This window comes from Pristiophorus japonicus, chromosome 15, assembly GCF_044704955.1.
Source record: "Pristiophorus japonicus isolate sPriJap1 chromosome 15, sPriJap1.hap1, whole genome shotgun sequence".
Classification (NCBI taxonomy): Eukaryota; Metazoa; Chordata; class Chondrichthyes; family Pristiophoridae; genus Pristiophorus; species Pristiophorus japonicus.
The window spans coordinates 146,167,277-146,193,197 of NC_091991.1; the positions used below are offsets into that span (position 1 = coordinate 146,167,277).

General features: G+C 41.7%; 1 protein-coding gene and 1 pseudogene across 1 annotated transcript; both read right to left on the bottom strand.

The window, feature by feature from the left end:
• Positions 1–25,793, bottom strand: LOC139225899 (SPRY domain-containing SOCS box protein 3-like). The gene is made up of 7 exons (XM_070856762.1): positions 25,648–25,793; positions 15,997–16,142; positions 13,275–13,449; positions 11,724–11,911; positions 2,754–2,856; positions 1,816–1,941; positions 1–695 (listed from the first exon to the last, which is right to left on the bottom strand). The coding sequence occupies exons 2-7, from the start codon at positions 16,126–16,128 to the stop codon at positions 352–354; spliced, it is 1,068 nt and encodes a 355-aa protein (XP_070712863.1). The 5' UTR covers positions 16,129–16,142; positions 25,648–25,793; the 3' UTR covers positions 1–351.
• On the bottom strand, positions 15,066–15,304 carry LOC139226016 (U2 spliceosomal RNA; annotated as a pseudogene).
• Positions 25,794–25,921: the final 128 nt, after the last annotated feature.

A 25,921-nucleotide genomic window follows, 5' to 3' on the forward strand; every position in this document is an offset into this window, starting at 1 on the left:
TATTTTAGACAAGCTGAATATTTAATATTTTTAGGCGAAAGCACTAAATGACCTACAAAAAGCCAAAATGTAGACTGAAAAAGAATTCTTGTAGTACACAGGTACTTTATTCAGAAGAGTGTCTTCGGCCGTCATCTAGCGCTTCTACCAATCGCAGTTCACAGGTAATACAATCCCCAATGGTTTGGTGCGAGGAGCTAGAAGCATTAAAAATGAAGTTGGGAGCTTTGATCATCTTGCATTTGGCTCATCATGTAGCAGCACTGGTCCGCGTCCATACCAAGTAGAATTTTAACTGCCGCAGTTGCAATAGTCATGATTTTAAAAAAAGAAATCAAACCAATATCAATGTTAAGTCCGCCGACATCTTTTCCGTTGGCAAGCTTCAACTGAGGAGGAACTATCAGAATCGCTGCCGGATGAGCTGCAGGCAGCCTCTTTGCCACTGCCTTCATGATTCATAGAGAGGACCCAACCCAACCGATTGCGTAGCATGCATTTCAGACCCGGGGGTAGGGGAAGAACCTCCAATTTGTCATTGTGATCAGGCAATAGTTGTCGGAGCCGTAGGCAGCAGAGATACTGGAGAGAGGTCGGGGAGAAACAAGATCGAATCACTTTCATACTGCTCCTCGCTGCAGTTGAACAAACCATTGGGAAGAACTTCTTGTTTTGCAGTTTAGTAGCTGCAACTCCTTTATAAGGAAAAACACTTGTTAATGCCAGCTGGGCACACATCATTACCACCATTCATCATTTCACAATACAGCAAATACTTTGGACTATTGAAAACCCTTGTCATTTTCAAACTGCCGCTCAGATATCATCTCAATATAACTTGGCTTTGCCAGATCAGCTAGTTGCCAGAAAAAATATCAAACCCATTGAAAAAAAAAATTCAGAGCAAATATGGCTGATGTTAGAATTTTCTCTTCAAGCATTAAATTATTGGCCACTAACCCATAATGTGGTGCTTTGAAAATATACAAAATGTCTTGTCCCATGATTTTCAATAAAATACCAAAAAATATAAAGCTAATGTTGGAAAGTTATTTTTCACTTTGTCAAACCTTTTAAATTATACAAGATAGCAGCAAGTAAGGTTAAACATTTACTGCTGAGACCTTAAAATTGTTATTGTTATTTGCATAATACATATCTGGAGAAAACAGAATTTTATGGAGAATAACTAATCAGCACCCCGTATACAAGTGGCTTATATTGGCAGTGACGTAGGCAATTTATTTTCTGTAAAGTACCAGTTTTCAACATGTATTGTATTTATGTAACATTTTAAAATGTATTTTAAAGCTGTCCTGTTGGTTGTTTTCAGGTCTGTGATGAGATAGCAGGATTATAGCTCCAAGAGCGTGTGTTTTTTTTTAAGTTTTTGCTGCTGGATGCCAATTCATCAGAAAAGTCCTGGTGATCATGTGGAATACACACAACCATTTAGACTTCCGACCAATTATTTAAAACCCAAGGGTACCGCAATACAAATTTAACGTTTGCGGAACCCTAACCCTTTAAATTCACAGAATACAATTGGAGTGAGCTTGCAGCTTTGAGCGTAATGTAAACCCCTCAAACATCTTAATGTCTTGTAACATAATCCAGATTGTTACACACTACATTTTAAATACATTACCTATTTTTAAAAAGATGTTCTTGTATAGGTCACAGTTTGCAATAACAGTAGGTCAGCATCCCACTGGAGCTCAACAGGCAATGGTGAAAATTAACTTCAACTGTATTAAACATTTACATTCAGGAATAGGCAATATAAAATTCCCAATACATAAAACTAGATCATACCTATGCATTTCCTATTTTTGAAGAATGTCAGGGTACCATTCCAGGTATCCAAATGAATACCCATGATGGATCCCTGTCCAAATCTTGTTGAGAAGTGAATCTTGGCACCTTTGTGATGTAGTACACCTACAACAAACAAATTGAAGATTACAAAAAAATCTCAGCTATAAACACAAGACTGCAACACTGTTCAAAATGATATTGCACATGTATAAAGATATTCAAATAAAATATATTTTTGAAAACATTTAAATGCAACAAACTCTGATGGAAATGAGAGAGGTTTAAAAACTTAGAATAGTCTCAAAATTCTTGGCCGAGTCCAAAGTGTATTGAGTTTCAAGATCTCCTTTAGTCAGAGGTTTGCATGTGAAAAATGAGGTTCCTTTCCTCAAAGCTACTGCAAAAATTGCACCAATTGCAGAAAGCAGGGTACATACAAAACATTTTGCACTGACAGTCAATTCCAACTTGTTCACAGAAATCTTATATATATATATATATATATATATATATACACTGTACAAAAACAATGTCACTTTTCTTCTACTCCCAATTTGTCCCTAGCTTTGTGGCCACATGTATTTCTCCATTCCCAGTCATTTTTAGCATTTTTAATGGTAACATCCAAGTCTTAAGGCTTATACATATTATCCAAAGCATTGGTGAAACAGTTCTTCAATCTTATTGAGCAGTTTCATCAGTGCTAAGCAGCAGGGAAAAGCAGTCCCCTTCCACAGCTGAACTCTTACCTTGGCTGCAAGTGGAATGAAAAAGACAGGCACAGGTTCAAGAGAATGTGCAATTGCACCCACAAGCACAGTTTATTCTCTGATACTCTAAACCAGCATACAAAATCAATTTAGATCGAGGGCTGATATTCTCCAAAATGACTAAAAACAAGGAAAAGTACCCTAAAAATTTCACAAGATTAGTACCTGTGTAGGAGAGACCCCAACTATTTTCATCCTTTCCCAGTAAGCTGCAAAAGGTATGACGAAATTTGTCCAGTTTAACATCAGTTGTTCCTATTCCTACCATCTAAAGTGTACAAAAATAAAATACAGGACAAGTCAAATACATCAAGTTAACAAAGGTAGATAAATACTCTAGTTGCTATGGTTAGAGATGCCATGAATATTTTCAAAAAGAATGTGCTTGTAAATATTACTGCTCAGAATGACCACAGCAATTCTTTCTCCTGCTCGGTTCCTTAAATGGAAATCATGAAGTAAGTACATTATAATTTGTCTTGTTTAGTGCAACAATGGATAGATTTAATACACTGTCCAGGGAGCTACTTGATCAAGAAAATGTCACATTATCAATCAATACAAGGTTAGATCATCGTTAATAGTCATGACCATTTTATTTAAACTCAAAGATCCAAGTCCAGCCGTTCAGTATCAAAAATAATTGAACCCAATGGGCACTTTTCTGCAATATTTCAATTCATAACTTGACTGACAGTCACTACTTAATTATTTTAAATATTAATTTAGATGGATCTTAATTAATGGTTAGATTGTTTTATGTGACTAAACCTGCATGGCCGGGTATCCAAAGACCTTTGAACTCAGTTCAAAGAATTCAGTCTTCACTTCATCTTTTCAGATGCTGTGCAATACAGTCCCCGTCACTTTTATTAAAAAAAAAAGGCCAAGTTTAAATCAGGTAATCTCAATCAGCCAAAAAGCACGAACCCATTTCCATTATATCAGTTACAAAGTTACCGCTTAGAATATTATGCGTTCTATGCATTTCGGGCAGAAACAGTTGTTCAGTGAATAGTTTGAACCTTGTTAAGATACAAGAGAAATTGGCTAACAAGGGAAATTAAGGATAGTGTTAAATCCAAGGAAGAGGCATATAAATTGGCCAGAAAAAGCAGCAAACCTGAGGAATTCTATAATTCAGCAGAGGAGGACAAAGGGTTTAATTAGGAGGGGGGAAATAGAGTATGAGAGGAAGCTTGCTGGGAACATAAAAACTGACTGCAAAAGCTTCTAGATATGTGAAGAGAAAAAGGTTAGTGAAAACAAACATAGGTCCCTTGCAGTCAGATTCAGGTGAATTTATAATGGGGAACAAAGAAATGGCGGACCAGTTAAACAAATACTTTGGTTCTGTCTTCACGAAGGAAGACACAAATAACCTTCCGGAAATACTAGGAGACTGAGGGTCTAGTGAGAAGGAGAAACTGAAGGAAATCCTTATTAGGCGGGAAATTATGTTAGGGAAATTGATGGGATTGAAGGCCGATAAATCCCCGGGGCATGATAGTCTGCATCTCAGAGTACTTAAGGAAGTGGCCCTAGAAATAGTGGATGCATTGGTGATAATTTTCCAACAGTCTATCGACTCTGGATCGGTTCCTACGGACTGGAGGGTAGCTAATGTAACACCACTTTTTAAGAAAGGAGGGAGAGAGAAAACAATAGTGGGGAAAATGTTGGAATCAATTATTAAAGATGAAATAGCAGCACATTTGGAAAGCAGTGACGGGATCGGTCCAAGTCAGCATGGATTTATGAAAGGGAAATCCTGCTTGACAAATCTTCTACAATTTTTTGAGGATGTAACTGGTAGAGTGGACAAGGGAGAACCAGTGGATGTGGTGTGTATGTGGACTTTCAAAAGGCTTTTGACAAGGTCCCACACAAGAGATTGGTGTGCAAAATTAAAGCACATGGGATTGGGGGTAATGTACGGATGTGGATAGAGAACTGGTTGGCAGACAGGAAGCAGAGAGTCGGGATAAACAAGTCCTTTTCAGAATGGCAGGCAGTGACTAGTGGGGTGCCGCAGGGCTCAGTGCTGGGACCCCAGCTATTTACAATATACATCAATGATTTGGATGAGGGAATTGAGTGTAATATCTCCAAGTTTGCAGATGACACTAAGCAGGGTGGCGGTGTGAGCTGTGAGGAGGACGCTAAAAAGTTGCATGGTGACTTGGACAGGTTAGGTGAGTTGGCAAACGAGTGGCAGATGCATATGTTGTGGATAAATGTGAGGTTATCCACTTTGGGGGCAAAAACACGAAGGCAGAATATTATCTGAATGGTGGCAGATTAGGAAAAGGGGAGGTGCAACGAAACCTGGGTGTCATGTACATCAGTCATTGAAAGTTGGCATGCAGGTACAGCAGGCGGTGAAGAAGGCAAATGGTATGTTGGCCTTCATAGCTAGGGGATTTGAGTATAGGAGCAGGGAGGTCTTACTGCAGTTGTACAGGGCCTTAGTGAGGCCTCACCTGGAATATTGTGTTCAGTTTTGGTCTCCTAATCTGAGGAAGGATGTTTTTGCTATTGAGCGAGTGCAGCGAAGGTTCACCAGACTGATTCCCGGGATGGCAGGACTGATATATGAGGAGAGACTGGATTGACTGGGCCTGTATTCACTGGAGTTTAGAAGGATGAGAGGGGATCTCATAGAAACATATAAAATTCTGACGGGACTGGACAGGTTAGATGCAGGAAGAATGTTCTCGATCTTGGGGAAGTCCAGAACCAGGGGTCACAGTCTAAGGATAAGGGGTAAGCCATTTAGGACTAAGATGAGGAGAAACTTCTTCACTCAGAGTTGTTAAGCTGTGGAATTCCCTATTGCAGAGAGTTGTTGATGCCAGTTCATTGGATATATTCAACAGGGAGTTAGATATGGCCCTTACGGATAAAGGGATCAAGGGGTATGGAGAGAAAGCAGGAAAGGGGTAGAGGTGGATGATCAGCCATGATCTTATTGAATGGTGGTGCAGGCTCGAAGGGCCGAATGGCCTACTGCTGCACCTATTTTCTATGTTTCTATGTTTCCCTTGCATACTTATCACCTCTAACTGGTGGTGGGTTACAGCTTGCACTACTCAGCAAGAAGTAAACGACATCTTATTCTGGTCTAATTACCCTTGTGTACTTAATCTCCTCCAAGTGGTGTGGGGTCACAGCTTCAATAGTGATTTGCAAGTTTTGTTCAATAGAAATAACACTACTTTAAACCATCTAATGCACCCGCTGCAAGTGATGGGGACTGTATACAGTATATGGGGAGTTGGAGCTCCCTTATCCGGCACCACCCCTCATCTGGCATGATTCTGGTGGCCGGGGGTGCATGCGCAGAACATGGCCGACCTCCATCCCGACTTTGCCGATGCTGGGGCCACAGTGACACACAGCCGGCTGGGGCCGCGCCGGCACCCAGCCCGCCGACACCTCCTTCATGGCCCACAGAGGGCCTTGTTGACACTTCAGGTCTGCAACCTCCTCTCCTTCCACACCTCACACCCCCCCCCCACCGACCTCGGGCTACTGACCTCCGCTCATCCGGCAAAATCCCTTATTCTGCAAATGCCAGGTCCAGAGGGTGCCGGATAACGGAGGTTCAACCTTCCATTTGTTTTTATTTCACTATTCATTCGATGCCTTTTTCATAAAAACAGAAAAAAACAGGCACATTCCCAAGGAAACAAGACATTTATAAAACCAACTAGTGAGTAAACCCAGATTATTTTTAAAAATCATCCCATTCTAGCCATTTACAGAAGAACATAAGAATTAGGAACAGGAGTAGGCCATACGGCCCCTCAAGCCTGCTCCGTCATTCAATAAGATCATGGCTGATCTGATCATGGACTCAGCTCCACTTCTCCACCCGCTCCCCATAACCCCTTATCGTTTAAGAAACTGTCTATTTCTGTCTTAAATTTATTCAATGTCCCAGCTTCCACAGCTCTCTGAAGCAGCGAATTCCACAGATTTACAACCCTCAGAGAAGAAATTTCTCCTCATCTCTGTTTTAAATGGGCGGCCTCTTATTGTAAGATCATGCCCTCTAGTTCTAGTCTCCCCCATCAGTGGAAACATCCTCTCTGCATCCACCTCGTCACCCCCCTCATAATCTTACACATTTCGATAAGATCACCTCTCATTCTTCTGAATTCCAGTGAGTAGAGGCCCAACCTACTCAACCTTTCCTCATAAGTCAACCCCCTCATCCCCGGAATCAACCTAGTGAACCTTCTCTGAACTACCTCCAAAGCACATATATCCTTTCGTAAATATGGAAAACAAAACTGCACGCTGTATTCCAGGTGTGGCCTCACCAAAACCTTATATAGCTGTAGTAAGACTTCTCTGCTTTTATACTCCATCCCCATTGCAATAAAGGCCAAGATACTATTGGCCTTCCTAATCACTTGCTGTACCTGTATACTATCCTTTTGTGTTTCATGCACAAGTACCCCCAGGTCCCATTGTACTGCGGCACTTTGCAATCTTTCTCCATTTAAATAATAACTTGCTGTTTGATTTTTTGTGCCAAAGTACATGACCTTACATTTTCCAACATTAAACTCCATCTGCCAAATTTTTGCCCACTCACTTAGCTTGTCTATGTCCTTTTGCAGATTTTTTGTGTCCTCCTCACACATTGCTTTTCCTCCCATCTTTGTATCGTCAGCAAACTTGGCTATGTTACACTCAGTCCCTTCTTCCAAGTTGTTAATATAAGATTGTTACGCAGGACATACACGACAAGGAAGACAGTAATCAATAACTTAACATGGGAAATAGCGTTCCAGTAGGAACTATGAGAATAAAGAATTGATAAACAGCAACAAGCAATGCTTTCGGTACTTATCATCATCATCATAGGCATTCCCTCGGAATCGAGGAAGACTTGCTTCCACTCCTGAAGTGAGTTCTTTGGTGGCTGAACAGTCCAATACGAGAGCCACAGACCCGGTCACAGGTGGGACAGACATGAGTCGAGGGAAGGGGTGGGCGGGACTGGTTTGCCACACGCTCCTTCCGCTGCCTGCGCTTGGCCTCTTCACGTTCTCGGCATTGAGATTCGAAGAGCTCAATGCCCTCCCAGATGCAATTTCTCCATCTAGGGCGGTCTTCGACCAGGGACTCCCAGGTGTCAGTGGTGATGTCGTACTTTATCAGGGAGGCTTTGAGGGTGTCCTTGTAACGTTTCCGCTGCCCGCCTTTGGTTCGTTTGCCGTGAAGGAGCTCCACATAGAGCAGTTGCTTAGGGAATCTCGTGTCTGGCATACGGCCTATGTGGCCTGCCCAGCGAAGCTATTCGAGTATGGTCAATGTTTCAATGATGGGGATGTTAGCCTGGACAAGGACACGTATGTTGGTGTGCCTGTCCTCCCAGGGGATTTGCAGGATCTTGCGGAGACATCGTTGGTGATATATCTCCAGTGACTTGAGGAGTCTTCTGTACATCGTCCATGCCCCTGATCCATAAAAGAGGGCGGGTATTACTACAGCCCTGTGGACCATGAGCTTGTGGTAGATTTGAGGGCCTGGTCTTCAAACATTCTTTTCCTCAGGTGGCTGAAGGCTGCACTGGCGCATTGGAGGCGATGTTGAATCTCTGAATCAATGTTGCTTTTGCTGATAAGAGGCTCCCGAGGTATGGGAAATGGTCCACATTGTCGAGGGCCGAGCCGTGAATCTTGATGACTGGGGCGGTAGTGCTGTGCGGCAAGGACAGGCTGATGGACGACCTTTGTCTTACGGATGTTAAGCCTAAGTCCCATGCTTTCATATGCCTCAGTGAATACATCGACTATATCCTGGAGTTCAGCCTCAGAACGTGCACAGATGCGGGCGTTGTCCACGTACTGTAGCTGAACAACAGAGGTTGGGGTGATCTTTGACCTGGCCTGGAGGCGGCGTAGGTTAAACAGCGTCCCACTCGTTCTGTAGTTTATTTAGTTCCACTCCAGCGGGGAGCGTGTTGACTGTGAAGTGGAGCATGGCAACGAGGAAGATTGAGAAGAGGGTTGGAGCGATGACGCAGCCTTGTTTGACCCCGGTCCGGACATGGATTGGGTCTGTAATGGATCCGTTGGTAAGGATCACGGCCTGCATGCCGTCGTGGAGCAGGCGAATGATGGTGACAAACTTTTGGGGACATCCGAAACGGAGGAGGATGCTCCAAAGACCCTCACTGTTAGCAGTGTCAAAGGCCTTTGTAAGATCGAAATAGACCATGTAGAAGGGCTGGCGCTGCTCCCTGCATTTTTCCTGCAGCTGTCGCGCTGTAAAGATCATGTCCATTGTGCCCCGTAGGGGACAAAATCCACACTGTGATTCCGGGAGGAGCTCCTCGGCCACAGGAAGAAGACAGTTGAGAAAAACTGTAGCGACAACTTTCCCAGTGGCTGATAGCAGTGAGATTCTCCTGTAACTGCCGCAGTCAGACTTCTCCCCTTTTTTAAAAAAGGTGGTCACGATCACTGCATCTCTGAGATCTCCCGGCATGCTCTCCTCCCTCCAGATGAGAGTGATGAGGTCATGTATCCGCGCCAACAGCGCCATACTTTAGCGCCTCAGCAGGGATTCCATCCGACCCATAGCCTTGTTATTCTGGAGCCGTTTTATGGCTTTGCCTGCCTCATGCAACGTTGGGGTTTCAGTGAGGTGGTGGCGGGTCGCATGCTGCGGGATGGACTCGAGTCAAAGGCAGAGTCTCGATTGAGGAGATCTTCAAAGTGCTCCTTCCAGCGGGCCCAGACAGCCTCAGTGTCCTTGATGAGTGTTTCCTCGTTCTTGGCTAGGAGTGGGGTGGGGCCTTGGGAGTTTGGACCGTAGGTGGCCTTGACTGCAATGAAGAATCCTCGCATATTGTGGTTGTTGGCCAGTTGTTGTATCTCCTGTGCTTTCTCCGTCCACCACCTGTTCTTGAGGTCCCGGGTTTTTTGTTGCACCTCAGCCTTGAGCCGTCTGTACGTTGCTTTGCAGCTCCTGAGTTGGGTTGTTGCTTGAGGCTCAGAAATGCTCTGCGCTTGCGATCTATTAATTCTTGGATCTCCTGATCATTTTCATGAAACCAGTCCTGGTGTTTTCTGGTTGAGTGACCAAGTGTCTCTTCACAGGCACTGGTTATAGAGGCCTGGAGGGCAGACCAAGTGCTATGGGCATTCAGCATCTTAGGGTCATCAAGGCACGCCAAATTAGCTGTGAGGCGCTGACTAAATAGGGCTCTCTTAGCTGGGTCTTTAAGTGTCCCGGCATTAACTTTTTTGCGGCACTGCTTCAGCTGTGGGGCTATGTTAATGTCGATGATGGATCGGATTAGGCGGTGGTCCGTCGAGCAGTCGTCAGCGGGGGTGATGCGCACATCCTTGCGATCCCTGGCTTGGACGATGACATAGTTGAGCAGGTGCCAGCGTTTGGAGCGAGGGTGTTGCCACAATGCCTTGTATTCGTCCCCCTGGCGAAACAGCGTGTTGGTGATGAGTTCATGTTCTATGCATTTTTTGTCAGGAGTAGGGTACCGCTGGAGTTGGCTTTCCCTACCCCCTCTCTGCCGATCACGCTTCCCCAGAAGGCTGTGTCTTTGCCGACCCTGGCATTAAAAAGTCACCTATGAGGATCAATTTGTTGATCGTGAGGGCGCAGGACAGGGATGTCTCGAGGTTGGAATAAAAACCCTCTTTAGCCTCATCCGTTGCATCGAGTGTTGGGGCGAACGCACGGATGACTGTGGCGCATTGGTTCCGGGATATGCTAAGTCGAAGAGTCATGAGGCGTTCGTTAACCTCACACGGGGAGTCTTTGAGGCAGTCGACCAGCTCATTTTTGACGGAGAAGCCGACTCCATGAAGGCGACGTTCTTCCTCTGATTTTCCTTTCCAGAAAAAGATGTAACCTCCACCATGTTCCTTGAGCTGATCTTCCCCTGCCCGCCAGGTCTCGCTTAGGGCAGTGAAGTCGATGTCAAAATGTCCAAGTTCCTGGGCAACTATGGCGGTGCGGCGTTCCGGCCTGGTGCTGTTGGAATTGTCCATGAGGGTCCTGACGTTCCAGGTCCCGAAATTCATATCAACGAAGTAGAAGATGCGTGAGTTCTTTTAATATTGGGTGGCCGCTGCACACCGGCAACCACACGGGCTTAGCTGAGCAAGGTCTTGGTCCAGTGGCAAGGGGGTCCAAGACGACTGGAGACCAGGCACTGCTGTATAAGCCTAATTGCCTACGGCGAGGTGTTGGCCACAAGCTCGGCGCCGAGTAGCACCCTTGATGGTAGGTGGCCCGAGGCTTAGTTGGGAGGCAGGCATTAGGAAGGTCAGCTGTCTGCTAGGGTTCCGAGGGATATTTTTAAAAGTTTTTTCCAAGATTTCCAAAGTTATTTAAAAGTTTCTCCAAAGGTTTCCAAGTTGTTTAAAAGTATTTCCAAATGTTTAAAAAGTTATTCAGGTTGATTAAAAGTTTAAAAGTTGATTAAGTCAAAAATGTAAATCAGTAGTAGATTATAAAAGTTTTCCCAAATTGTTTAAAAGTTTAAAAATTGATTAAAAGTTTAAGATGTAAATCAGTAGTAGGAATTCCGGTCCCTTGAAGAAATTACAGCAGCTTGGTCCTTTCGGCCGGTTCAACGCCGGTCCCGGAGTTCCTTCGGCAGGTTCAACGCCGGTCCCGGAGTCCCTTCGGCTGGTTCAACGCCGGCTCCGGAGTCCCTTCGGACCGGTTTTTAAAAGTCTTGGATGATGTCCCGGAGTAGGCTGCAAGCCCCGAACAGGAGTCGCAGGCTGGTGCAGCCAGATGTACTTAAAAGGGATGCCGATTCGTTTTTTTTAAATCTCAAGATATGGCACGACAGAAATGTCAACTTAGCATTAGTGAACAAAGTGAAGATAAGCACACACAGACATAAGCATAAACAGACTGTGTGAAAATTAATATGGATGTAAACTCGTTATCAAGTCCCAGATCCCAGCTTTCATCAAATCCCAAAAAATGGCTTTTAGTGCTGCGATTGTGGTATTTCTTTCATTCCTGTGCACAATTCCCTTCAGTAAAAGATCACTTTTCCTGAAATGACCCACGTGTAAATATGATAATGTAATACCTTGCCCATATTTTTCTACCAAGTTTTACTGTACTTACCATGTCTGTACCATACACAGGGGAGGTCATTTTTATTTCCCAGAAGTGTTGACCTTCACTCATTTCCTTGTCCCCACGAACAGCTGCCGTTCCACAACTGTAATCCATGTGGAAATTCACTTCTCTATTCTCACAGCTCAGCAGTGTAGCAGAGGACTTGGTCGAATCATCCCACATCCATTCAAAATCTGCAGGGAGGAATTTTTTTTTTTTTTTAAACTTAAATTTGCTACTAATAGTCATGTTTTACTCATTTTAACATTTCATGATTACAGGAACAAAGAAGTTGACATTATTTGTGATGAAAGTTCTTCCCATGCAAATCTAAAAGCACACAAACATTTATTGTACGAAGTTTAGGGAGGGGGGGAAGGAAAGAGTACATTTAATTCCTCTTAAATTACAACCCTATCAGAATATTTCCAGTAATTAACTATTGATCATAAATTTGGAAAAACTGCAATGGGTACAACACAACTATTAGTCCTTCAGCAAGTGAAAGTTCTTCAGTGTGAATGCCATCAAGCTAAATACAGAGAGCACACTGACCGTACCTGTACATTCCACGGCAACTGAAGTCAACAAAGCAAAAAAGGCAATACACCTAGCCTCACCTACTCTATAATATTGATCAAACAAATACATGTTTGTGATTTGATGGCTATAGATTTGTATGTTCAGATTTCTGCCATAATGGTCACGAGAGCTCTGGAATGAAATTCTACCTTGAAATCACTCGAATATCCATTATTCTCCATTTAGTCCACTTAAGGACAAATCCAGCAGGTATAGTTTAAACTGAAGTACTGGCAGCAATGACACCAGAGATTCCTTAAATGGAAATAATGTAAACCATACTGAAAAGCAGCTACATTACAAAGTACCACAACCTCATTTTAACTAAGTTGACTGATGCAGCTCAATTTCTGCCATTGGGGACCCCACCTTAATAAAATTAATATAACCTCCTCTTATCCTCTTATGTCAGAAATAGGTACAGGTACAACCTCCGAAATCTGGACACCAGTATTCTGATCAGTATTCTGTAAATAATTCCCGTCACACACACACACACACATACACACCAAAAAAAAATAAGGGCTGCAATGTAGGTTTTTCCCAGGAGTTTTTCTTCTTCCTAACTACGGGTGCGCTACGAGCTAAAGTATGGGACGTGGGATTTTGTCTCCGAAATCCAGAAAAACCCAAAACTCAGCCCAGGGATTTCCGGATTCGGGACATCGGATTTCCATTCCGAAATCCAGAAACTGGAATGGCCTCGGTCTCGAACTTTCCGGATTTCAGAGGTTGTACCTGTATTGCAAATTTACTAGTTTCCCACAGATCTGTTGTTAGATTTCTTAAAAGTCCTGATCTATAGAATGATGAATTCAGATGCTGGAACTCTGGAAGAACTCCAGTAATAAAGCACGAGAATTAAACATTCCACATGATCAGTTTATGTTCCCTACATACTTATCAACTGTTTTAACCTTACAGTGCTACCAAATCTCTCAAAAAAAAATGAAGACAATTTTTACTCATTCTTACATTCATCTTCCTCTCCACAGTGACAGTCCTTCATGCGATGGAAACTGCGCATACTACCGCAGTATCGGGTGTCACTTTGGCTGACACAGTCACAGTATGACTCTCCTGTGACAGGTAATGCTGTTGGGATTGATGGTGGCAAATGGAATTCTGGCTCAGAATCGGAGTCGCTGTGCTTTAAGAGATGAAATAAAATCCACATGAATAAACTTATATGTTATAGTATGGTTTCATCAACACTAATTCTTGCACAAATTAATTAGTACAGTACCATGAGCAGCTTTTCCAATAAGAAGAATTGCTTACTTTGCAACAGCAATCTTTAAACCAAAGAGAGCAGTAAAGGTTTTAAGATTTTCAAATCTCTAACAATTAGATACAAATTGAAAACGGATTTGATTGGGAGAAAAAAGTTCACTCATGAAAACAATGAATGCTGAGGTTTCCAAATAAAAAGCAGAACGGAGATCAGTGAAAATGAATTTTTGCCCAGGAATATACTTTTTGAAACCTGCCGGACAAGGCTTCTCAGCTTTGCTCTTCAATAATAAAACGAATTACATAATTGCAAGTACTACGTATTACAAAAGGAGCAACCATTGTCACCTTGTTGTAGGAATGTTTAGTCTGCTCTCATGCATCAGATGCAAATAAATCTATAGTCTAGACTTGCCCAATCTACAGACTAACAGATGGCTATATAGAAGAAAAAAGCAGCATGGATTGAATGAAACTATTATGCTAGCTTCATTGGTTATCATTGTCACAGTGCTAGTTACTGCATCTCTGAATTATGCCCAATATATTACAGAAAACCAGGAGAGACAATTTCTGAGACTCAAAAGGACAAAGAAATTACATTCTGCAAATTATTTAGCAATAAGTTGTTTTAGTGGTGGGTTTAGAGCACTTTAATTTAATTAAATATTCATATTATACGTAGTGCTGCAGAAAAAAAAAAACTAGAATCATCCAAAGATCAAAATGATAATATAAAACATTGTTTAATATCATTCCATTTCTGGCCGAAACAGAAAATTCACATATTTGCCATACTAGTTTTGACTGAATTATTCAAGAAACTAAAGCTACAGTTTACAGTACAAGTTCAAGCTATATAATTAGACAAATGTGCTTGAAATGATAATCATTTTATAATTTTAAATCAAATTTACATCTATAGGAAGCTTGTCACAGAAATTGTTTTCTAGATTTATCGGGAAAGAGTTAAAAAAAAAATCACAGAACAATTTCAAACTCTAATAAAGTTACTCAACAGTTGAAAGCAGCAATTTTTTTTCTACAAATGCAATGCTACCTTAAAACCCCCAACAATTTTGAATCTACAATTAAGCAGTCTAAATCCTAGCACCATGTTGCCCATTGGTGATTCTAATATGTCCTTCTATGTAATCAATGGCCCAGAATTTGTGGTAGATAATAACAGCGAACGACAAATGAACAGCATTCGCTCTTATTATCCCTTTGAAACTGAACGCAACGTCAGGATGTGGCGCATGCGTATCTAAACGCAGAAATCCTGAAATTGCGATCATTCATTCACTGCACCGACACTGGCTGTGCTGTGGTCCCCCCGCCCCTCATAGCTGGCAATCACTGAAACTGACAAAAACATGGACTTTTCCGCAATAATATCACTGTTATTTATTTATTTTTTTTTGAAATTCGTAGCCAATCGTTCCAATTCTTTGTCAAATCACAAACGCCAGAGGTCACCTTGGGCCCATTCAAGGATCACTCTGCGCCAATGCTCTTAGCCAAAAGGCCTAGAGCCACTGCACCGTTCCTGGAAGTACTGCAATACCAGGTTCGTGCCATGGAGGTGGATGGATCAGGTCCCCCACACACCTCCGTGGAGGTGGATGGGTCAAGCCACCCCACCCACCTCCTATTTCCAAAAAAGCAAGCATATACCTTCCTGATCCAGGGAGAACCACCTTGGGGTTATGGTGGTTACTCCCCTGTCAGGTCAGTTACGCATGATCTTAGCCAAAAGGCCGAGAAGCGATATCACTGTTAAATACCCCATTAAAAGTTAAGCCTTGTTAGATTAGGTGCAAATGGGGATTTAACAGTGTACTGACTGCTAAACAAACGTTATGGACCTGAAAAGCTCATTTTAATTTTGGACATGTCAAATGTCTCCATTAGGTTGAAAATTACAATTTAATAAACTTTAAAAAAAATTAAAAATTTTGTTCATATTTGTTTCAGGTTTACCTTGTTCCTATCGAAGTCCCCAATCTTTGTTTTGCTCGCTAACATTTTTTAGAAGTCTGAACAAAAGCAATTTCTGCATTTAATGGCTCTGTCTGTGAGAATCCTACATTGTGATTGGTTGCTTAGACAGAGTGTTGATGTCACAGCAACTCACGCCAGGAATTCTCCACTAATCTGACTTGCGCGTCGAGAAAGACAAATTTCGCCAGAGCCAGCTTTCTTCGGGGCCAGCAGCAAATGCCTTTGCTGCATCGCAAATTCCGGGCCTAAGTCTATATCTAAAAGAAGATTGTATAGGAGGCAACTCCACTGATCACTGACCAGTAGATCCAAGTTTGATTTCTGTCTGCACTGGGTTAGCATTACAAATGGCATCAGCTAAAAGATATCATAACCTCACGAAGGGGATTAGAATAGAAGATCTTATTCACTCATGGACAATTCAGTCTGTAAATAGGTTGGCTATAAAATATTCTCCTACCTGGCCATCCGAGTCATAACCAGGGCCAGGACCTACTGACCCATCAGGCAATACTACAGCCACAGTATCAGCATCTCGAATACCACTGTACACATACCGCCAGGCACGATTATTTCTGGTACGACGAGACATGGTGCTCCTAAAATCTGCAATGTAGTAACATTTGTACAATAAATTAAACAAAGTATTGGACAGCTCTTTATTTTTTAAGCATTACTTTAAAAAAAAGAATTACTGTTAAATAGGCCTCATTAAAAGCCGAAGTAAACAAACTCCCAAATAAGCCAGTGTGATGGGATGCGCTCAGCGGCTGCTGCTTGTACAGCAGGCAGTTTAAAAAAAAATTATAATTCAAGATACGCAGAAGAGATATTATTCAAATTAAGTATTTGCTTACATCGGATGCTACAAAATTAGTTGTCGTAAAAATAGCAACAGACAAGTCGGGATCACATTCAGTTTCCCCTCCCCCACCCCCCCGCCATTTTTAATACCGATCCTCTCCTGCCCATCATTTGGGGCCGGGGGGGGGGGGAGGGGGGGGCGGCAAATGGAGAAACACTGCAACACTGTATTCTCGTTTTGATATTGAAACTTAGTTTTCTGAAGAGCTTTTCCTATTGCCAAAAAACAAATAGCCATAAACAGTTGTGGTTATTGATATGACGATTGGATCTTTTTATAGCTGGTTTATATTTGAGAAGGGAGGACTGTTTTGTTTGCTGGTGATAATACTGAATATATTACTGACTATGTTTTTCATAGACTTAAAATGTTGATACACTGGTGATGATTTGTTTACTGTGTGCAATGACATTGGCCCGGATTTTGCGGTGGTCTGACTACTACTCTCAAAAGTATGGAAATTTTACGGCTGGTGGAAAAAGGACAGCGCAAGGGGATACCCGAGATGGCGAAAATGATTTAAAAAAAATGTAAATGACTTAGAAGCTTTAATGACAATCAATCCTAGTGTATGTTAAAGCTGCAGGTTTTAAAAATATTTTACATAACTTTCTGCACAGTATTTGCTTAGAAGTGGGAATTATGTAATAAATTGGATTCCCATGATAAAAACTAAATCTGTAATGTATTTTAAAGGCTGTATTAAGGAAGTATTGTAATAATTTAAATGAATGAAAGACATCTGTTTTCTGATTGGATGACCAGGCCCATATGATCCCAGGTACGCTTCCACACAAGCTGCGTTCCTGGGATCGGTGGGCCATTTCACTGCCCTCCATTACACAGCGTTGAACCGCAGGCTTTAACAGGAGGGCTGCCATCAGGTATGTGCGTGTTGTTTTCGCAGGTCGCCGGCGTACTCCAGAGGTACGCCGCCGACCGCAATTTTTGGCCCATTATGTATTGTGGAAGTGGAATGAAAGGATGAATGAATGACTGTTGTCACTCAAGAGTCACTAATCAGATGGGCAATGCACGTGAAGGCAAGCTACTGCACAGCTGACCTAAAGTGATGCTAATATCACTAGTGTTTTGTTCAAAAAAAAAATACCATGCATTTGGATCCATCTTAAAAGATGATTATTTAGTCTATAAGTTTCCTTCCTTAAAATTTTAGTGGGTCCCAGGTATAGTTCCACCAAATTATACCATCAGAAACAGCAATTCTACTGGTACAGCATGCAAGACTAAATGCCAAGGTCACATAAGAACATAAGAATTAGGAACAGGAGTAGGCCATCTAGCCCCTCGAGCCTGCTCCGCCATTCAACAAGATCATGGCTGATCTGGCTGTGGACTCAGCTCCACTTACACGCCCGCACCCCATAACCCTTAATTCCCTTACTGGTTACAAATCTATCTATGACTTGAATACATTCAATGAGCTAGCTTCAACTGCTTCCTTGGGCAGAGAATTCCACAGATTCACAACCCTCTGGGAGAAGAAATTCCTTCTCAACTCGGTTTTAAATTGGCTCCCCCGCATTTTGAGGCTGTGCCCCCTAGTTCTAGTCTCCCCGACCAGTGGAAACAACCTCTCTACCTCTATCTTGTCTATCCCTTTCATTATTTTAAATGTTTCTATAAGATCACCCCTCATCCTTCTGAACTCCAACGAGTAAAGACCCAGTCTACTCAATCTATCATCATAAGGTAACCCCCTCATCTCCGGAATCAGCCTAGTGAATCATCTCCATACCCCCTCCAAAGCTAGTATATCCTTCCTTAAGTAAGGTGACCAAAGCTGCATGCAGTACTCCAGGTGCGGCCTCACCAATACCCTATACAGTTGCAGAAGGACCTCCCTGCTTTTGTACTCCATCCCTCTTGCAATGAAGGCCAACATTCCATTCGCCTTCCTGATTACCTGTTGCACCTGCAAACTAACTTTTTGGGATTCATGCACAAGGACCCCCAGGTCCCTCTGCACCGCAGCATGTTGTAATTTCTCCCCATTCAAATAATATTCTATTTACAGTTTCCCCCCCCCCCCCCCCCCCCCCAAGGTGGATGACCTCACACTTTCCGACATTGTATTCCATCTGCCAAACTTTAGCCCATTCGCTTAACCTATCCAAATCTCTTTGCAGCCTCTGTGTGTCCTCTACACAACCCGCTTTCCCACTATTCTTTGTGTCATTTGCAAATTTTGTTCCACTACACTCTGTCCCCTCTACCAGGTCATCTATGTATATTGTAAACAGTTGTGGTCCCAGCACCGATCCCTGTGGCACACCACTAGCCACCGATTTCCAACCCGAAAAGGACCCATTTATCCCGACTCTCTGCTTTCTGTTAGCCAGCCAATTCTCTATTAATGCTAATACATTTCCACTGACTCCGCATATCTTTATCTTCTGCAGTAACCTTTTGTGTGGCACCTTATCGAATGCCTTTTGAAAATCTAAATACACCACATCCATCGGTACATCTCTATCTACCATGCTCGTATATCCTCAAAGAATTCCAGTAAATTAGTTAAACATGATTTCCCCTTCATGAATCCATGCTGCGTCTGCTTGATTGCACTATTCCTATCTAGATGTCCCGCTATTTCTTCCTTAATGATAGCTTCAAGCATTTTCCCCACTACAGATGTTAAACTAACCGGCCAATAGTTACCTGCCTTTTGTCTGCCCCCTTTTTTTTAAAAAAAAACAAACAGAGGCATTACATTAGCTGCTTTCCAATACGCTGGTACCTCCAGAGTCCAGAGAATTTTGGTAGATTATAACAAATGCACTGCTATAACTTCCGCCATCTCTTTTAATAGCCTGGGATGCATTTCATCAGGACCAGGGGACTTGTCTACCTTGAGTCCCATTAGCCTGTCCAGCACTACCCCCTAGTGATAGTGATTGTCTAAAGGTCCTCCCTTCCCACATTCCTGTGACCAGCAATTTCTGGCATGGTTTCTGTGTCTTCCACTGTGAAGACCGAAGCAAAATAATTGTTTAAGGTCTCAGCCATTTCCACATTTCCCATTATTAAATCCCCCTTCTCATCTTCTAAGGGACCAACATTTACTTTAGTCACTCTTTTCCATTTTATATATCTGTAAAAGCTTTTACTATCTGTTTTTATGTTTTGCGCAAGTTTACCTTCATAATCTATCTTTCCTTTCTATATTGCTTTCTTAGTCATTCTTTGCTGTCGTTTAAAATTTTCCCAATCTTCTATTTTCCCACTAACCTTGGCCACCTCATACGCATTGGTTTTTAATTTGATACTCTCCTTTATTTCCTTGGTTATCCACGGCTGGTTATCCCTTCTCTTACCGCCCTTTTTTTTCACTGGAATATATTTTTGTTGAGCACTATGAAAGAGCTCCTTAAAAGTCCTCCACTGTTCCTCAATTGTGCCATCATTTAGTCTGTGTTCGCAGTCTACTTTAGCTAACTCTGCCCTCATCATACTGTAGTCCCCTCTGTGATTGTAAACCCTATGTTTAATGTGCAAACCCAAAAGTTACAGGCTACAATAACACACACTCCCTTATCAAATAATGCATTAAGATCAGCAAACATAAACCAATACAGGGTACTTCGATGACCAAAGAAAATCCAATATACTGAAATGTTGTATGGACTATTCTGCACATCCCAAAGAAAGCCAAAAGCACATCACCATTCTACAAACACAAAAGTTTAAATGCTTAGATACCCAATAGAAGCCAACTCCAGAAGAGCCAGATCACAGAAAGTTGTACCATACAGCACCAAAAATTTATAATCGATCCTAAAAAAAATAAGTCCATATTACCAGTAACTAAACAACCACCTATCAAACATCCTGGTATTAAAGTTGACAGTTGCATCAGGGACCTCGATAGTTAAACTCAAGAAAGTCTAGACTGCATAAATCCTGCTAAGGACTGAAAGGTGGCTGGCTACTCTGCCGTCACTTGAAAAAAAATGAGACAGGGATAAATCAGGAAATTATAGGCCAGCTAGTCTTACTTTAGTTGCTGGCAAACTATAAATGTCTATAACATGGGATGAAAATACTTGTACTTCGAGTGCCAGGGCTAGTCAGTACAAATCGCTATAAAAAGAGGTGGTGCTTAACCAATCATACTTATTTGAACAAGAAAAAAAAAAATCAGGATAAAAGAAATTTAGTGGATATGGCTTTTCAAAAGACATTTGACATTGTACTACAAGAGACTTATGGCAAAGAGAATGACACATAGAATTAAGGGGGAGGGTCTTGCAACATCGACAGAGATAGTTGGAGGGCAGAAAACATAATGTAAGGGGTAAAGGGAAGTTTCTTGGACTGGTAGTGATGTTTTGGCCATGTAATTGCTATATACACAAGTGAACTTGCCTTAATAAGAGAACAATTATTGAAAGTTGCTGCGGTCACAAAATTTGGGGATTTTGGTGGGAATGGAGTGGGGGGGGGGAGCATGGCAAATTATGATCAGAACTGTGAAATACTGCAGGATGATATAGATAAGCTAGCAAGATGAGTAAAGATGATCAATGTAGAGAAGTGTCCAAGAATCTAGAATACAAAAGCAGGGAGACAATGTTAAACACAAAACCTCAGTAAAACTGCAATTGTAGGATTGTGCAAAGCTTTGGGCACTCTATTGTACAAAGGATATAAAAGCAATGGGAAAGGTACAGCATAGATTCACTAACATATTATCAAGCACGATATGTTAGTTATGGAGCAACACTTGAAATGTTGTGGATTTTTTCCACTTAGAAGGTTGAGGGGGTGTCTTGAAGATCTTCATGAACATATTAGGGTAAATCGCAATTGGTTGATATTGCTTCCATCAGTTAGATAGTAACAAGACCACAAAAAGCAAGGTTAGAATACTTATTTGGACAGTTGTTAGATGTGAAATTCTCCAGTACAATTATTGCAGTCAAATCCTAAAAGTACTTTTAAAGGGAATTAGATGGTTGCTTGATAAAGAGCAAGCAGCACAATGAGATTAAGTTAGATAGCTTGTAAGGGAAAGTACCATAGCAGATTTGATGGACCTGCTACATTTCTTCAAACCAATTATGACTGGAATGAAGTTATAATTGACATGCTAGGTGAACTTTAGAAGGTTGGGAAAAATGTGGCGAACATAAAATAATTTAAGCTCAGGAAAGAAAAAAATTCAAAAGTATAAAGACTGAAATAAGACGCAAGAATAAGCAGACCAGCTAGAAATGTTAATTGAATGCAACAATTTCCAAATAAGCTAAAAGGTAGGGAAAAAGGCTAATTTGTGAGAGACTAAAGGAAATGCCAGTCAGCAGTCATGTTGTACAATCTACCGAAATGTACTATTTAAATAGGTTTTAATGAGGGGGGCGTTTTAACATAAAAATCTGCAAATCACATTTTGTTCCCTACATTACCATGTTTCTATATTAACAGTAGTCATGCTACTTAGGCAGTCATCAAATCATAATGCCTCAAGGCCTCATCTGTTCTACTGGGCTGCTTTTTCCAGTCTGCTGAACTTCAAACCACAGCAAAATTAACAAAACCTCCAAGCTTTATTCAAATTTTTGTCATACCAAAATCAAGTAGCTATTTGTTTGCATTCATTAATTTTTTGTGGATTCTCTGGAGCTCAACCAGTAAATCTGCAGTGTGCAAAATATATAAAATACTGTAGCCCTAGGCCAGAGAGAGATCTTGATGGCTTGTTGTGGCACACCTGTGCTATTAGCCAACAGTCCGTGGGGTCAGGTTCTCCAAATGGAAACGTAGTCATTTGGAGAATTTAAACCCTTAATTTTAAATGCTTACCATCTATTAAACTCTACAGCAAGCTCCTAACCCTGGAGTAACCCCTCGTTTCACTAGGAATTTTATTTTACCAGTCTGGACGGAGCTTGGATCCAGCTTTACAAGTTTGGATATGGTCTTACTCAGTCCCTGTTATACAAATATAGTCCTGGATAATTTTCCAAAAGAATAGGATACGTTATCTAAAGAATCCTAGGTAACAGATTAAACTTGAAAACAGACGACCATAAAGACTGAGAGGGCAACAGAGAGTGGAACTGGCATTCCAGCAACTTAGCGACTTGTACCCCATCCAATTTCAAAGCTGGCCCAATGGAAAGAAGGTGTAACCTGTGAAAGACACAGGGAACCATCAACATCATGGCACACTTGATTTTAAACTTTGATAGGAGAAAAAACAAAAGAGACAAAAAGGAGGGTCATTGCATAATGATATTTTGTATTCATGGCCCATCAGACTGGTTCCCAGTATGGTGGCAAAGAGCTGACTGTCGCAATTCAACAATCAGTCTGTAAGGAGGTACAGTTCAGATGATTCTTACTCTTTTTCAGAGAGACAGATCACCTCTCAAGCAAGGCCTGAATTATTGTGTTCCTAACACAGATGAGGCTGCACACAGGGAGGTTAAAGTAACAGTGGCCTCAGTCTTTAATAAGACACTCCAGAGTGAGGAACAGGACTATATACAGTGCTCCCAAGGGATGCTGGGATCCCTTGGGATTTCAGGGGATGAGCTCCCTGGTGGCAAAACATGGGAGTGCATGCTTTACAGATACACAACATGAATAATACTAAGCATAAAGAAAAGAACTAATTCAGGAAAAAACATTTTCTAAAAAAGTCAGCTAGGAAGCTATTTGGGTTTGGCATTTACTAAACTGCAAGAGCTCAACGGCTCAAAAAAAAACTTAGCCAAGGTGATGGAAGAGTTCAGACAGGAGCGGGAAAGGCCTGCTAGACAGGTATTCTGGTAACACAGCCGAAATAGCATCATTTGACTTGCAAAGTGCAAGATAAAAATGGCAACACACAGATCTTCCATGTTCTCTCAGGCTATGTTTGATACAGACTATGATGTTTGCAGGTGCACACTGAAGCTATGTATATAAAAGTTCGACTTCAGTGACAGGGCTAGGTAGTTCCTAGTCAGGGAGCTGGGTTGTGATGGAAGTTTTGTTAAGACATTGAGTTGAGGCAACAGCTGGTACCAGCAAAAATGATGCAGTTTAATAGCAAGCAAACAGCATAGATTCACCAGGATCATTTCAGAGATGGGAAAATATAGTTATGAAGAGAGATTTGAGATACTGGGGTTATTTCCATTGGAGCGGAGGATGCCAAGAGGAGATTTAATATTTAAAACGGGGCTGGGTGGGCGGGGGGTGAGAATTGAAAAAGATAATTTCTTCTTGTGAGGTAGTACCTGGGGCAATCAATTCAAAATTGCCACGTTTGAAGAAATGTTACAAGAAAATTAGCTGAAGCATGGAATGCTTTGCCACAGGAAGTAGTTGAGGCAGAAACCACTGTAGCTTAACAGGAAATGTGGATAAATATTTAAAACAAAGGAAGTTAAAGGCTATGGGGAGAGAATTCATTCTGGACTGCTCTGGTAAAGAGCTGACTGAGACACAAAGGTCTCCTTTTCAGCTGTAAACATCTATTACTTGATCATTGGCAACCTTGCATGTGCCTTTTAATGTGATTCTGTGCCAAAATAAGTTTTACCTATTTATTACAATGTCAGAGCTTGCACAATGGAAGTTCTCACCATGAGAAAGGTTGCACTATTCACTATTTGTAAAAAAAAAACATTTATATGATTTCACTACAGTGAAGAGCAAAAATCTTCCCTTTTCCCATCTTTGAATAAATGGTCAGGGTCTGGTGAAACAAACTGAATTAGTGTGACAAAGTCATTGTAGTCATATCTACAGACTGGTTCCATTAAAGCAAATTATTTTGGTGTACACAGCAGGGAGATGGATGGAAGGGTTAACACCAGCATTCCATTGTGATTTTCATACAGAAATTTCACTCCACTAGATCAGAAATATTTCCAAATAAATGGACAGTTCATACCTGAACAGTTTTACACATCCATTATTGTGTTGAGTGTGCAACCAAATATTCCCAAATATCAAGAAATGTATCGATATTTAACTAGTAGGCATTTATTAAATGAAAACTTCCACTTTTTGATTCCCAAGATCAGCTTATACAAGCCCCAAAAATGAAGAAAAATGACATATTGCCTCTGTAAAGTATATACTGATTGATTCGCATTTTCATTAGTTCAAATTGTGTTTGGTTCCACACCAAGTAAATAATGATACACCACAGAAAAAAAAATCTATCATAAGTCTCTGCGACATTATTGGTCAGGAAGAAAGTTAAAAATATAAAAAGCACCTGTGACTTTACTATTGTACAACTCAGAAATGTAAGTAAGTAAGTGACATAAGTTAAGCCTCTGATGTCATGGACACTTTATATGGACACCTATCAATTTGTTTTATTCAACTGTGCCACAATTTCTTGTTCAAGTGGGCAACAGATAAGTTTGATGCGTGATCTGAAACAACCAAGATAGCTGAATTTAAAAAATGATTATATTATGGTAGTTACTGGAGCAAAATCTAAAGAAATCACACTCTCATTCTGGTAAGAAACAGACCTGTGTTTTATTGGAAGAATTATCTGAACTACTCATAACTTCACAGACTAGTTACCAGAGTAAAGGTGAAGATGGCACAGCTGCTCATCCGACCAAAAAAAACTTGACCGCTCATCTTCATGGGGCAGCAACATGACCTCGTCACCTGGAAATAGTGGGGTCACACACTCAACGCAATAACGGACGTGTAAAGCTGTTCAGGTATGAACTGGCCATTTATTTTAATATACAGGAACTAAGCTGCAGAGGGGAGAAAACGGAAAAAACACACAGCGGCAAACTAGGAGTTCAGGCGTTTGCTGCGGCGCCACTTAAAAACATTGATTTGAAAAAGATGTCGCACATTGCCAGTCCCAATAAAAAGGATTCGCCTTTGTGCTTTGCATTGTATGGATGTACATCAGCCGTTTCCCTCCTCCTCCAAATTATGTGGGGAAGGGGGGTGATATTTTAAGTTTACAGTGGAAAATAAACCCCAATTACAACGAATTATACCCGCTGCCTGAGGATTTTCAGTACAGGAATGTTCTGGAAAACGTTTAGGGTTTCATAAGGAGGGGGGAAAATACAAGGCTTCCCAGAGAGCGCTGTACAAACCAGGGGAGGCGAGCTCGTGAAGCCAGCCCCCGGATCCGCAGGCCTCAGGCGCACACACACAAAAACACCACGGAAAGCGCCTCCGTCCGCACTAACTCCTCGGCAGCGCCTTTTAAAACGCGATTTGTGTCCAATAGTCACCCACCTTGGTTAAAACACTCCGTCTCCCCTCTCGCGCCTTCGTTTTCTGCCGTTAAAGTTGCGCAGCTCCCACCCTAATCACTGCCGGACCAACCTAGACAAAATGTTTTATTTATTTATATATATATAGATCTGATTCTTCTCAACCGAACTTGAATCCCCGCCCTCCTGTCACTCTAGCCCGTCTCCAATACGTCTATAAGACGAAACGTCATCACGAGCTATTCGATGAGTGGACAATGCGCACGTCATACATATCGCGTTTGCCCGCTTCAAGT

What these genes read in the sequence shown, in the direction of transcription:
- LOC139225899 (XM_070856762.1), bottom strand. Translation starts at nt 16,128, where the DNA reads ATGTCTCGTCGTACCAGAAATAATCGTGCCTGGCGGTATGTGTACAGT. An exon ending in CTGTGGAGAGGAAGATGAAT is followed by an intron (nt 11,912 to 13,274) that starts GTAAGAATGAGT and finishes TCCTCCCTGCAG; the next exon opens with ATTTTGAATGGATGTGGGAT. An exon ending in TTGGGGTCTCTCCTACACAG is followed by an intron (nt 1,942 to 2,753) that starts GTACTAATCTTG and finishes TGTTTGTTGTAG; the next exon opens with GTGTACTACATCACAAAGGT.